Source organism: Xiphophorus hellerii, chromosome 18, assembly GCF_003331165.1.
Source record: "Xiphophorus hellerii strain 12219 chromosome 18, Xiphophorus_hellerii-4.1, whole genome shotgun sequence".
Classification (NCBI taxonomy): Eukaryota; Metazoa; Chordata; class Actinopteri; order Cyprinodontiformes; family Poeciliidae; genus Xiphophorus; species Xiphophorus hellerii.
The window spans coordinates 26,049,719-26,063,848 of NC_045689.1; the positions used below are offsets into that span (position 1 = coordinate 26,049,719).

Genomic DNA, 14,130 nt, shown 5'->3' on the forward strand with positions numbered 1-14,130 from the left:
TAATTTAATATTATTTAATACTTTGGTCAGGTTTGAGCCGAATTAACCAACACTAAACATAGAGAGCAACGCAATTTGAGTATTACTGAAACCTTTGTTCTATTTTACTTTTTTTTTTTTTGTATTCAAAGACAGATGTTTACTATTTGGTGTGTCGAAGGAGGAGGGACTCGCCCTTGGCGACATTCATGCAAACACCGCCTCTGACTCCAATCGATTATTAACGCGAACTGAACCTGGATGCTTCAAAGCGGTTCACGTGCCTTTTGACAGTAAAGGTTCAGGATACGTGCAGGTAGATAAGGAGTCGAGCCACGCGAGGGGCAGAGCGCATTTGTGAGCGAACTCACCTTCCCTCCTCTTTCTCTCCTCCCCTCTCTTTTCTTTCCCTTTCCTCTTCTGACTGAGGCGCAAACAGTCTCCGCTCGCTTTCTCTCTCTCTCTCTCTCTCTCTCTCTCTCTCTTTCTACGGAGGCAGTTTGCGATTCCTGCTCTTCATGCCAGAGCCTGCAGCTGTCTCGGTTGCGTCCCACCGCCACTGGTGTGGGAAAGCTTCGCAACGCATGGAGGAACCGACAGCAGATTTAATTTTTTCCCCCCACCTATAGAAACCCAGAGGATTTTTTTATTTTTTTTTTGTAACTTTCTAAACTATTTCCTGCGTCGTAAGGAGACCGAATGAAGGGATTTGTCAACTGAGGCGCCCCGTCCGCGATATGACGGAAATCTTCTTTTTTGCTGCAATTGTGAAGGACACTGTATAGGAATGTGGAATATAAGTCTCTCTCAACGGTAAGTGCTCTGAAATGTCCATCACTGCGTTGTGTTTAATCTCTTTGATTATTGATAAAATACACGGCCAGAGTTCAAGAATTTTGAATTCGAGCTGTAAATTGTATGAGACTGAATCGAGATAAGATTGGTCATAATCCCCCCCCCCCCCCCCACTCCCCCCTTATCTGTCTAATAGGACAAGCTCCCGCCCCTGAAACCATGACCACGGAGTTGAACCTGACCTCATTCCTGAATGAAACCTCCCAAAGAGGATGCAACCTCACCAAGACAGGTTTCCAGTTCTACTACCTGCCCACTGTTTACATCATGGTTTTCCTCACCGGGCTGGTGGGCAACAGCCTGGCCATCTGGATGTTCGTGTGCCACATGAGACCCTGGAGCAGCATCTCCGTCTACATGTTCAACCTGGCCCTGGCTGACTTCTGCTACGTCCTCTCTCTGCCTTTCCTCATCTTCTACTACTTCAACAAGACCAACTGGATATTCGGGGACGTCTTGTGTCGCCTCCAGCGCTTTATATTCCACGTGAACCTCTATGGAAGTATTCTGTTTCTCACCTGCATCAGTGTTCACAGGTACACCGGCGTGGTGCACCCGCTCAAGTCTCTGGGCAGACTGAAGAAGAAGAACGCCGTCATCACCAGCGCTCTGGTGTGGTTGATAGTTGTCATTAGTATGTCCCCGATTCTTTATTATTCCAGGACAGGTCTGAAGCGTAACGCGACCACTTGCTACGACACGACCACGGAGGACGAGCTGCCGGGTTATTTCATTTACAGCATGACTTTGACTGTGTTCGGGTTCTGCGTCCCGTTCATCATCATATTCTGCTGCTACGGCATGATTGTCAAGGCGTTGATCTACAACGACATGAACAACGCGCCCCTCAGGCAGAAATCCATCCACCTGGTCATCATCGTGCTTGCGGTCTTCGCCGTCTCCTACCTGCCGTTCCACGTCATGAAAAACCTCAACATGCGGGCCAGGCTGTACTTCCAGAGCCCCGACATGTGCGAGTTCAACAACCGCGTCTATGCCACGTACCAGGTGACGCGGGGCCTCGCCAGCCTCAACAGCTGCGTGGATCCCATCCTTTACTTCCTGGCCGGGGATACGTTCAGGAGGAAGCTGTCCCGGGCCACCAAGAAAACCTCTAGGAAGGGGGACACCGTCCTTCAGTCCAAGAGCGACGAGACGGCTCTCAACAGCCTGGCCGAGTACGTGGAGAACGGGAACCGCAGGAACTAACCAAGGTGTCCTTTTAGTTCCGGAAACAGATGGACTAGGAGTAAAGAAATGCACTGTGTGGACTAAAGACGATGTAAAAATGTATCAAATGATGGTTAACTACTCCACACGCCGTGTTGACCGTCGCTTGTCAACATTGATAAGCTATCGTACTGTACTGCCTTGTATTGTGTCGTACTCAAAATACTAGAGCCATTACTTTGTTTTCCACCATGTAGCTTGTGTTGCTTACACTTCGGACTAAATGAGCGCCGTGAAGAGCCTGGCTGAGGGGAAACAGATTGTCGGACAGGCAATAATCCGTTGTCCATCAATATCTTCGGCTGCGTACGGCTTAACGTGAACTGTATTTTCTCAAGCCACTTGCTGATGTTTAATCAATACCTATTTAGCAGGGTGAGAGAGTGCGCCTGAGGCGTCGTAGGCGGTTTGAATGGCTTTTAGACGAGAACATGAATGCACTGAGCCTGTGATTGCTGAGGAGATGTGCACAGCAGACATTGCAATGCATCATGAGCTGAGACTATCTGCTCTTTACCCGTTAATCTTCGGGGGGTATTTTTTTCACCCAGTATATTACTGTTGGAGGACAGTGTGTGGTTTTCTCTGAGGTCAAAGTCTACAAAGGCTCTTTTTACCAAGCATTTTTCCCTTCCAACTTCTGTCACAGAAAACAAGGGTAATAGTTGCAGTATTTATGTGCATCTGAGGCTACAGTTGTTTTTTTTTCCCTTCTAGGTGTACTGTACAGGATGTTGTGACTATTAAGATTAGTTTACTTCATCATGTGTATGTTTTTTTTTTTACTAATTTGGAGCTTTTCTAATGCACAAGTCCAGGCTGAAAGCAGTCCAGCAGGGTGAAAGCGTGAACGAGTGACTCACCTGAGCATGTTCTAACTACCCTTGCATTCATTGCAACATAGAAAATCTTAGTCACAATTCCTCGCTCGCGTTACAGCTCCATCAACATGTTGAAGATCGATTTGTATGAGATACCTCAAAAGTGAGTTGTGCACTGTGTCTGTGTTTGGCAGATAGTCTTTTAGTTGTTTCATATCGGTTGTAAGCCTTCTTGAGAAATGATTGTGAAAACTCTCTGTGTGTGTTTTGTGTAGATGTTTGACGTTCGAAGCTTACTAATTCCTGTGCCATGGCCTGTTTTCAGTATCAAAAAAAGGAAGTAAATCTGCTGTGCAAGACATTTCTTGGCCACATGCATCGTTGTCAGTCTTTTTATTTTTTTTTATTTTTTTTATGAGCTTAGGAATTACCAGCTCGACATAGACCTGTATGTATTCTAACAATATAGAAACTACGAGAACAAAACCACAGAGTAATGCTTTCATTGTATTTGCACATTTTTGTAAAAAAAAGAATGTGCCTGGTCTAACAGTTTATGATTAATCAAGATGTAAAACGAACCATCATTGGTATAACTGTGAAAATGATACAACTTATAAATTGCAGTTATTTTTATTTAGGCTAACTACAAAAGTGTGTGTGTTTGTTTTTTGGTCAGCTCATTCTACCTTTTTCCTGTCATCGTCTTGTGTAAGGATAAAATCAGTATAATAAGCTGTTACTTGTTGCTTAATTAGCCAGACTATTTGCTCTGCTTGACCATGAAGTGGGCTCAAAAAGCTGTTCAAAGCTTTTCAGCTGTAGATTTAAAACAACGTTACCATAATGAGGTAAATAAAATAAATGGTGGTGCTCATTTCATTTCCTCTTGAAATATGTCCAGACAGTCAGAGTTGTCTTTACTTTTACCACAGGAAAGCTGTGAAGGGGAATTCTGCGTTTTCAGAGACAATTACTTTCTAAAACCTTAATCCCCTTTTTACCAGTAACTGGCCCAATGGCAATATTTACAAAGTAAACGGGAAGCTTAATAACAGTCAAAAAGACGAGCTGTTCAAGCACTTTGACCTTGAGAATTTGAGTGCAATGGAGTATTTTCCAATAATTCTCTTTTATAAATTAAGGAAAATAACACTGGACAAAGAAAACCAAACAGCTACTTTACCTCTTTAATCAGAATGTGGCTCTGAAGATTCCATTAAACATAATTTAGCCATGTTAAGAAAGCTGTGCAATATATTCTTTGCTTGGAGACAAGCTAAAAACACTGAGCAGCACTAGCTAATCACAATACTTTTTTTAAATTTTTGTATTTTATGTTTTTAGGTACTTAGGAAACACGTTCACAAACGTACCTTGTGTAGGAGCATGGACATAAAAAATTTGTGAGATTTAAAAAAAAGTGTCGAAAATGCAACCAGCTGGATAGCTACACTGGAGTTTTACGGTCGTGATTGGTGTGAAACCATCTTGGAGTTTCATTTTCAGGGAAATGCCAATCCAATTTTGGAACTTATAAATGAAATGCCCAACATTATCCTTCAGCAGAACATACAACAGTGTATTCTTCTCTCTCTCTCTTTTTAGTTGCCTTTTTGAATAATTTAGAAGTTTTGTTCTGTTTCTGTTTTACTAAACTTGTTAGCATGCTCGGGCTTGGTAACGTTAGCATTTACCAAGGTTGTACTTGTTATGCAATGATACCAAAGGCCTAGATTTCTTCTGCGCTCCTCAGTCTATTATGGAGCAAATAATTTCTACAAGTAGGAAGATGGTTGGAGTTGTTCTGCTCTGATCAGGAATCCTAATCTGTCAAGTTCCATAAGAGTAGAATAATATATTTTTTTTAAAACTGAAACCAGTTAAATTCCAGTATGAGACTCTAACACTTCCATTACTTTAATAATAAACTAAGATACAATGCTTTAAGAACATGAGGTTGAAATGGCATGATAGTTAGAAAATGGAAGTAAAAAAAAGTGGCATTGTGTGTTAATGGAAAATTGAAGGGGCAAATCTCCCTGGAGCATCTAAAACATGTTATCCACAGCAACAAGATCAAAATGGTAACTTTTTAGCTTTATGTAACGGCTTTAAACCGAACTCTAATGAATGCGAACACATCCCTGAAGGTTGCAAGGACAAACTCGTGGAGCTTGGTCCACCTCTGTGTTTTTCCTCCCACTCTACCTCTGCACCGCCGCTTGACGTTCTCTTTCAAGTCAGCCAAGAGGAAGTGAGGGGAGGAGGGAGGAATAAAGAGTGGCACCTTTTTCCTCTTGGCGTAGACTTGGACGGCCTTTGTGACCGTCACAATGGCACGGAACTATTGATGCAGACAGGGGTGTGAAGCTGTAGCCAAGAGCCCGCGGCTGCTGCACAGTCTTCTGAGCACAGGAAGCCAACAAACTCTCCTCTTGAGGAAAAAAAATAAATAAATAAAAAGAAAACAAGCCCATGACTACAAACTGCTTTTGATTTCCTGGTTTTCGGCTGAAAAACTGCATTGACTTGCCTCAATGAATGCATGTGTATGTGTTTGCCACCGCGTTAAGAGATCTTGGGGGGCAGCGTGGACCTCGTTGTGGTGGGTGGCTGTTATCGCCGTTTGTTTTGGGGTGTTTCGTGTTCAGACGCATGCCTCTGTCACAAGCTAATTATTCGTGCAATAGCGACGCTCGATGCTCCTGAACACATTTTCTTACGTCAAAGGAAAGTGAGAGCCAGGGAAAGCAAGTGCATGCGCTTTGTGAACCCGCAGAAAGTTGGGATTCTCGCCAGCATCTCCTCCCATGCAAGAGCCTTTCACCTCTTTTCTCTGACATGGTTCTCTAACTCTTCTGAATGAGACATTGAAAGATGAGCTTTTGTTTGCCGTACTTTGGGGGGATGGGAAGAATTAAGTAACACATAAGCACAAGTGGGAAGAGCCGTAGATGAAATTCGTGTGTTTTTCTTCAGTCCGGTGTTGGTCATGGGGGTGACTGCAGCCGGGACTTCTTTTACGCTATAATGCTGATCTTTGCTCTGAGAGATTTACAGTGGATTCCCAGGACCACATCCATATCGATCGCAGAGAAACCATCTGCCCGAGCTAAACAACTTCTGATCACCACAAAAAAAAAAACAAAAAAAAAAACCTACAAGCATTCAAAACTCTAATGTGTTGTCTGGATGAGTAACCCATTGTCCAAATAATCACCAGGGAGCCACTGTGACGTGGCAAGGAATCAAATTCTAATGCATCGTTCAACTGCGTGCAAAAAACTGCAAGCTGTGTTTTTATAATCATTTCAGCTGTTACGCAAAGTACAACAGTAACCAAACACATGTAATATTGTAACAGGATATCGGTTGCTCAATGGGTGTCAAGTCTGCTCCTCTGCAGTTTATCCTTTTTTTTTTTTTTTTTTGCACTTCATAGGAAAGGTTTTGGGAGATTTGTAGAGAAATTAGTTTGGTGCTGTTCCTGTGAGACACTTGTCTGCGAGCGGCTTTGTCTAAATGGGAGAGGAAGACGTTTTGAAGCCTCTAAAAGCGACATTCAGCAGTAATGGTTTCCTCACAGATGGGCAGGTTGGTTACTCAAGCCTCCGTACTAATGCAGCCGCGTGCCGTCAGGTTTAACAACGGGACGCTGCTCTCTCCTCTCTGGGGTCAGGTACATGACAACGCATCTACACCCTGTTCCAAATTATTATGCAAGAGATATTTTCTCAGATTTTCTTAAACGGTCAATGCAAATGACGGTCAGTATAGTTTTCAAGTCATGAACTATTACAGTATAAATCAAATTTTACTGAACAAAGCTCCTCGTGAGAACAGTATTTTTTTCAAAAATAAAAAACTCAAAATGTACTGTTCTAAATTATTATGCACAGCAGATTTTCTAAACGTTTTATGGATTATAAAGAACTGCAAACGGTCATTCTTTGAATGTGCAGCATAATGACTCCACCACCTCGTTCCTGACGTCACAGCCTTGTTGGGATGTGGTGGCCATCCACCACCAATCCACTACTGCGTCCATCTGGACCATCCAGGGTTGCACAGCAGTCATCAGTGAACATGTCTGTTTGAAAATTAATCTTCATGTACGGCTGGGCCCACTGCGACCATTTCTGCTTGTGAACTCTGGTTAGGGGCCCAATAGTAGGTTCATGCACCGCAAGCCTCTGGAGGATCCTCAACCTTGAGGTTCCAGAGGCACCAGCAGCTTCAAATAACTGTTTGCTGCTTTGTAAGGGCATTTTAACAGCTGCTCTCTTAATCCGCTGAATTTGTCTAACAGAAACCTTCCTCATTATGCCTTTATCTGTACAAACCATCTTTGCTCTGAATCAGCCATAAATCTCTTCACAGTACTATGATAATGCTTCAGTTTTCATTAAATATCTAATGTTTTCATACCTTCTCATACGGCACTACACTATCTGATGATTTTCATCAGCAGAGATCCTTTCTCTTTCCCATATTGCTTGAAACCTGTGGCCTGCTTAATAATGTGGAACATCCTTCTTAAGTAGATTTCCTTTAATTGAGCTCATGAGACAAACTAATCAACCCGCTCTCTGAAATTAATTATAGTGATTCAAAGACCCCTGACACACAATACCATCTATAAATTTAATAGCACAACAAAAAATTTTATCTTTATGACACTTTAATCCAATTTGCATAATAATTTGGAACACGGTGTAATCAAACTCCTAGACGTTACCGATTTATTTGATGTCCAGATGTTGTTAAAATGTTTTTTCCCCTAATTTCTATTATTTTCGAAACCATTTTCTATAAAAAGTATAGCACCTTAGAAAAACACCTTATTTCATCAGATTATAGCCACAAGTGTCATCCTGATTATTTCCGAAAGACCAACACAAAGTGGTGCGTGACGCGAATGAGGAAGTCTTTTTGCATTTGTTTACAAATACAAATCTGAAAAGTGTGGTGTGCATTTGTATCAAGCTGCTGCAATTTAATGTATATCCGCTTTGCTCTTTGAGATACTTAAAATGTTGCCAAATTCTCTTGCAAAACAGCTGTACTTCTATCAAACTACATGGACTGATGAGTGTCATCACAGATCCTCAATTGGATTTAGCCCTGGACTTTGACTGGAATATTCTAACATGTGAATACGCTTTGTTTTTTTTGTTTATATTGTTGTGCAGCTTTAAAAGGTTGTTGATATACATTTGAGGGTGTAAAGTAGGAACAGCTTTTCTTGGGTTTGGGTTTTGCCTCTATATACTCAAGTCCAGTAGTTTTATTATTTTTTTCTCACAGCTAGGTTGCTTCAAAATCAAGAACTGCGGGATTTTAACTTTATTTTCTGACCTAGGAGACGAGACGCCTCTGTTCTCCACCCAGGACTTCGACAAACTGCTCCAGAGAAGAGTAGCTATTGAAGTGACGATGCATCAGCTTAGAAGTTGTCTCTGGATACAGAAGTGAAACAACCTAAGCAATAATTCACAACAGTGAACAAACTGAGAGAGAGCAAACTCCTCCCTGAGTCTCTCTCGGTGCGAAGCCCAAGAACAATTCGCTTCCCTCAACTCAAACCAGCTAACTGGGAGAACACATTTGGCTGAAATCTGGCCAGCATTACACCATTATGATCTCATCAACCAGCAGACACCCCATAGTCAGAGCAAGGGGCGGAAGCATTCCATCTGGGAACGCCGGGATTCTGCTAAATAACAGATTCGCTGCGCTCTCTCAAAATTCGGTGTCCCTGAACGCGATTTAAAGTAGCATTTTCTCAGGGACAAACTCAGCTGAAACATTTAATCAAGTTTCCATTCCCATCTCACATTCATCCTCCAACGGAAAAACAAGCTGAAAGACGGCTTTTATTTTTAAATTTCGGACATCATTAATTCCCCGGACGCCGTTAGAGTGGTAGGAAGGCGTCTCTGTGGAGAAATGATTCGCCGGTGAGAGGAGAAAGAACGTGTCCAATAGCTGACAGAGAGTGGCAAAGAAACTCTACTCCCGGTCAAAGTTACTGAGCAAATTCTGAGAATTAAAGTCAATCTGTAGATCACCGTCCAGCCCATTAGCAATGGTATACTCAATCGATACCACTTTGGAGAACATGACTCAATTCTACAAACTCAACCTAAACACATTTGAAAAAAAGATACAAAAGTAATTCTTGCAAAAAATAAAAATAATAAAAAAAACGACCTCTTTCTTTCCAAAAGATGTTTCAGGCACAAGCAAAACTCTAATTTGGCAAAAAAAAAATTCAGGCCATTATTTTAGGAATGATGTTTTTGTTTGTAATGGGTAAGGCTTATGGAGCATAAATACTTTTGCACTGCACTGCACAAGGATCCACATTAAGTTTACTTTTTTACCCCCCACTACTGTAACATTACAGAATAAAATTCTTCCCAACTCCGTGCAATAAGCGGCTCGCACCGCGTCTGAGGACACCGAGTTCAGTATTAAGACCGATAAGCTCTTAGAGCCATTTATAATGTGTGTTTACACATAAACTGGTTCAGTGACTTTTTTCCTAAAAGTCACCGGACCACTTTGCGGTTTCCAGCTGCAGCAGCTAAGTAAACATACTGTAAAAATATTTGAAGCTACTTTTGGTTCCATTAATTCAACACGCTGCGCTGCTCTGATAGACATTAGCGCATGTTTACTGTCTATCTGCAGAAATTGGACCGAACCAAACAGTGCAGTGAGAGGTCCAGCAGTGGTGATGTGAGACTGAAGCAACTCGTTTTGAATATTTTCCGCAAACTTCTTTTCGGGAGGCTTTCCTGAGTCAACAGTTTGCTTCCGAGACAACAGATCCGGACTCCAAAAACCGAGACCCGATGCTGGTTGCCGGGTCACTGAGGCCCACACCTTATTCACTATCAAAACAGCTGAGTCTGGTGATGCATTTTCAAATGCAAAGAAGCACGTCCATATCGTGCGTGTTCGTTTTAATCAACATGCCAGTCAACCGTCTCCGTGCAATAAAATGCAGCGTTTGGGATCGCTGCCGCTGGCCGTAAACACCCACCGGATGGACATCCGATGCCATCAAACATGGCGCCACAGTCGCTGTCAAAGCCAAAGTGAAAGAATGACAGGTTGCAGAGAAGACTCGGCTGTAGGAATAGATTGTTTTCCCATAAACCTGTCTCCCGGGCGACCATACGTCAGGAAAGTTTGCGTTTTGGCCCATATGTCTGTACCAGCGGCGGATTATTTGGAATTCCAATGAGCAGGAATAAATTACAATACAAATAGCAGCAAATAGAAGCAAAAGCTTCGGAGAGTGAACAAAATGTATCTCTTGTGATAAACTGCAAGGATCTTATCTTTTTTTTTTTTTTCACCAGTAATAAATAACGTGAGACATACAGTACCTCCCAAAAGCATTGGCAACATTTGAATCTTTACACGCTTTTGACGTGACGGAACATCTTATTTCATCACATTATAGCCATGACTGCAAACTGAACTGCAAACTTCAATGCATCATTTATGACTGACAAAAGCATGTGGGATTTCAAAGTGGGATGCTGCCTGGACAGGTCACCAGTTCATCACACGGCAACACAGAGACACAAAGAACAAGCAACCAGCATCCAGGAATACACGGATATTGTACTTTAATTGGGTTTTAATATCTATAGATGTATGATTTGTAATTGTCGGTATGTTTTGCTACTTTTCTTTTATCTCAGCGAGATATACCTGGTTGCATAAAGGTTGCATACAAACAAACATACTTATGCTTTACTTTAAAATGTATTTAAAGTAAAGCAATCTACAGTGTGTACATAAGCAGCAGATCAACTTTAGACTTGATCTGCTGGCCATTTTGTGTGTGTGTGTGTCATCACTATCAGTTTTATTGTGCTTACATATCTATGCTGTCATCGCGTCATGGCCGACGCAGAGAGAGTAACAGCTTGTTAAACCCACTGACGGCTCCAGGCTCTTCACATTAAAAGCCCTTTGAAATCCAACTTGATTTTCACGCTTGCTTTTCGCCCGTGGCGTAATCTGAAGCCGTGGAATTGCCATCTTTTTAATGTTGTCAGACAGGCCTGGTCGCAATCTGGATTTGACACTCGCATGAACAAGCACGAACAGCTCCTCTCCTTCCGAGTAAAGCGGCAAAAACAACCGGGAATCGCTCCCGTTTCTTTACTGTACCGTCACGCTTTGCGGTCTTTCGAGTTCTGGCGCCAGAAGCAACACGCAGGAGCAACAGAAAAGAGGGTGTGTGAGAATCTGGCTGTGGTTTTGGCCTGTCTTTCAGTTTATGATCAATACCTTCGCAGCCGCTGTCGACAGTCGTCATCGATCAGCGTGAGCGATCGGCTTATTCCTGGCCGCCTTTCAGCGAACCTAACTCTGTGATTGCGTGCTGTCGGATCAGAAATGAGCCTGTCCCAACTGTCCAAGCCCCACGCAGCATCCCAACGTGTTTCTGTTGACGTTGGACTCAAACTCGACTCTTTTTTATTTCTTCTTCTTCATCTTCTTTCTGTGATTTCCGACTATTTTATATTCGTAATGAAACTGCTTTGAGACTCATGAATCAAACTAAACACCGAGTGATTTTCAAGGATGCCGTTTTCCACGCAGCTTGGCGGGGGTTTCGTAATGAGAGCGCAGATGAGCGATAAGAAAGATGGGAGGGTGCCGCTGCTTTGGAAAATAGATGAGATACAAAGATACGGCCTGACAACAAGAAGCCGAGAACGAAAGTGAAACAAAATGAGAAGGAGGCATTTAAAAAAAAAAATCTTTAGATAAAAGGAAAAGCAATCTTGGAAAGAAACTTTAAAAGTTGAAGCAGTTTCATTGAATTTAATCATTCAACCTCCTTTGAGAAGTATTTTTTTTTTTATCACTGCGCAAATGTTTTGAAAATTATTTTTTGCCTACCACCGTCTTTAGGTGACCCTAAAGTTGTCGAGTTTGTGTCTAGTTTCTGAGAATGCACAATTCAGAAACTTTTTTTTCTGGTGAAGCTATTCTTTCTTTGTGCCAATTTCATGTAGAAAAATTTCCAAACCTTTTCAGAAGGCTTTTGAGGAATAAGGGAAACTTACTGTACATGTAGAACTGGTTTTAATTTCATGCTCCTGATTTGCATAAAAGCTGAAGAAAAGATGTGTCACCGCTGGCATGGTGGTGTGTTGTTGAAAGTTTTCATTTTCTATTTCGTTATTGTTACTTGTTTGTTTTGGGAGGTGATGAACTTTTGTTTCTACCATAAAATAAAATGTAGATATATACAGTACATATTGCACTGGCTTTCTCAGACAAGATTTTAGGACATTTGATGTCCTGGATGTTTCCTTTGGAAGGAGATGCTCCTGTCTTTAATCAGACACATGGGGAGTAAAACAAACTGCTGCTGCATTTAAGACATAACCAGAAATTGCAGAAGGAGTTGCAGAAATTCCCGCAGCACCTGTTTTGCTGTTGGCCTCCTGACGACTTCGCCGACTCGTTTCCTTTGCTTTACAAGGTTCTGTGCAAATCTGCAGATTGAACCTGCATCTGTAAATTCTCTGCAGCTCAAGAGTTTGAACGAGTCGACGCAATTCAATCAAAAGGCGACCCAGCAAAGTGTGAGTGAAAGGTTGTGTACACCTATGCAAACAGTTTATTGTACCTCTTTAATATTTACAGTTCTGACCATTTGGTTTGTTTGTATTGCAGTTGATCGTGGGAGATACATGAAGCAGAAAAACTATTTTACATTTGTTTTATATATATATATATATATATATATATATATATATATATATATATATATATATATAATGTAAGAATTTGACAACAGTGTACACTTTTTTTTAGATTTGTTCTATATATTTCTTTAAATGAAGCACATAACATGTTTCCAGAAAAAAAAAAAGTTTTTGAAAAAAAGAACATAAAAAATGCCAGAGGAAAATAAAACAAACAAAAAATACCATCTCTTCTTATCACAGCCTAAAATATTTTTGCTGAAAAATAAAGCGTAATACGCCCACTGCCCATATGCCAGGTGGCTGGTTGTCTTTCTGCAGATCAGAGAGGTTCAAATAAGGGCTAGTGATATCTATTACTCCATCCAAGCAGTGTGTCACTGGGTGGGATTCAAGAGATTAGCCCCCCGTAGAAACGGAAGCAAAAGAACTTGCAGAAAGCAGAACGTGGACGAGAACATGAACTCCATGTCCTCCCATGAAGATTCACGTCTGTTTAGATCAGGCTCTAACAGAGTCCAATAAACCTCTGCATTTATAAGCACTGTTTACGTTTCAACATGGAAGACCACTAGAAGTTGTCGAGTTCCCATTCGCTCCCATTCCACTATCGCTCGTTGGGCATTCAGAACGGCCTCTCACTGGAGAATGTTGACTTTTAAATTCCCATTAGTGTCCCTGGGAAAGGCTTGGGAGAGTGTAAATTTCCCCTGCACGTTTAAACGCTTCCTGTTAAAACAGAAGGGGAGGAAGTATTCCCACTGGCCAGCACCGGCGGTCTGAACAAGTAACGTCCATCATTATAGGTCAGCTCTGCATACATTTTTACAAATTCAAGTAGAAATTCAAGAAATTATTTTATGTCCCACCGCTGAAAATGACCCTGTTGTTTTTTTATTGTTTTTTTTTTTAAACTATTAAAACAAACAATACATAGAAAACATAGACACTGATATGTGGAGTAATTTTTAAGTTATTCTTTCATGTAAACATTAACAAATAAAACAAATTCAAATGGAAATAACCTGATAGGTTTTTGTTTTTATTCCTATTTTTCACAAAAACAACATTAACATGGTAATGAGTCAAGTGACTTTGGCAGGAAATTGCCCAGAAGCCTCCCCTTCAGCTTAAGTAGTTGATTTAGGAAGTCACCGTTTATGTAAGGAGTTTATAAAAACCAAGATCAAGATTCTAAATTTTGCAACGACGAGATCTGACGTTTCACAAAGTTACTGGGAGAGGTTTGAAACGGTTTCATTATGTATTGTTTTACATTAGTCCACACATGACGTTACAGCGGAGCAAAATATGGTCTAAAAGCACGTTAGAGGTTTTTCAGTAAAAAATATTAAGAAATTAGGGACGACTGTTTTTGCTCATGAGAGCAGCTGTGGGGATTTGAGGCTGCTGCTTCTCCTGTTGACGTGTCTAAAAACGGGTTTAACATGAAGACATGAAATGAATTCTCTGAAGATGAAAGCATGAGAGTT

The 14,130-nt window shown here is 41.4% G+C and overlaps 1 protein-coding gene across 1 annotated transcript; it reads left to right on the forward strand.

Moving 5' to 3' along the window:
* Positions 1-235: 235 nt before the first annotated feature.
* Positions 236-3,762, forward strand: p2ry1 (purinergic receptor P2Y1). The gene is made up of 2 exons (XM_032545883.1): positions 236-792; positions 971-3,762. The coding sequence occupies exon 2, from the start codon at positions 994-996 to the stop codon at positions 2,041-2,043; it is 1,050 nt and encodes a 349-aa protein (XP_032401774.1). The 5' UTR covers positions 236-792; positions 971-993; the 3' UTR covers positions 2,044-3,762.
* The last annotated feature ends 10,368 nt before the right edge of the window (positions 3,763-14,130 follow it).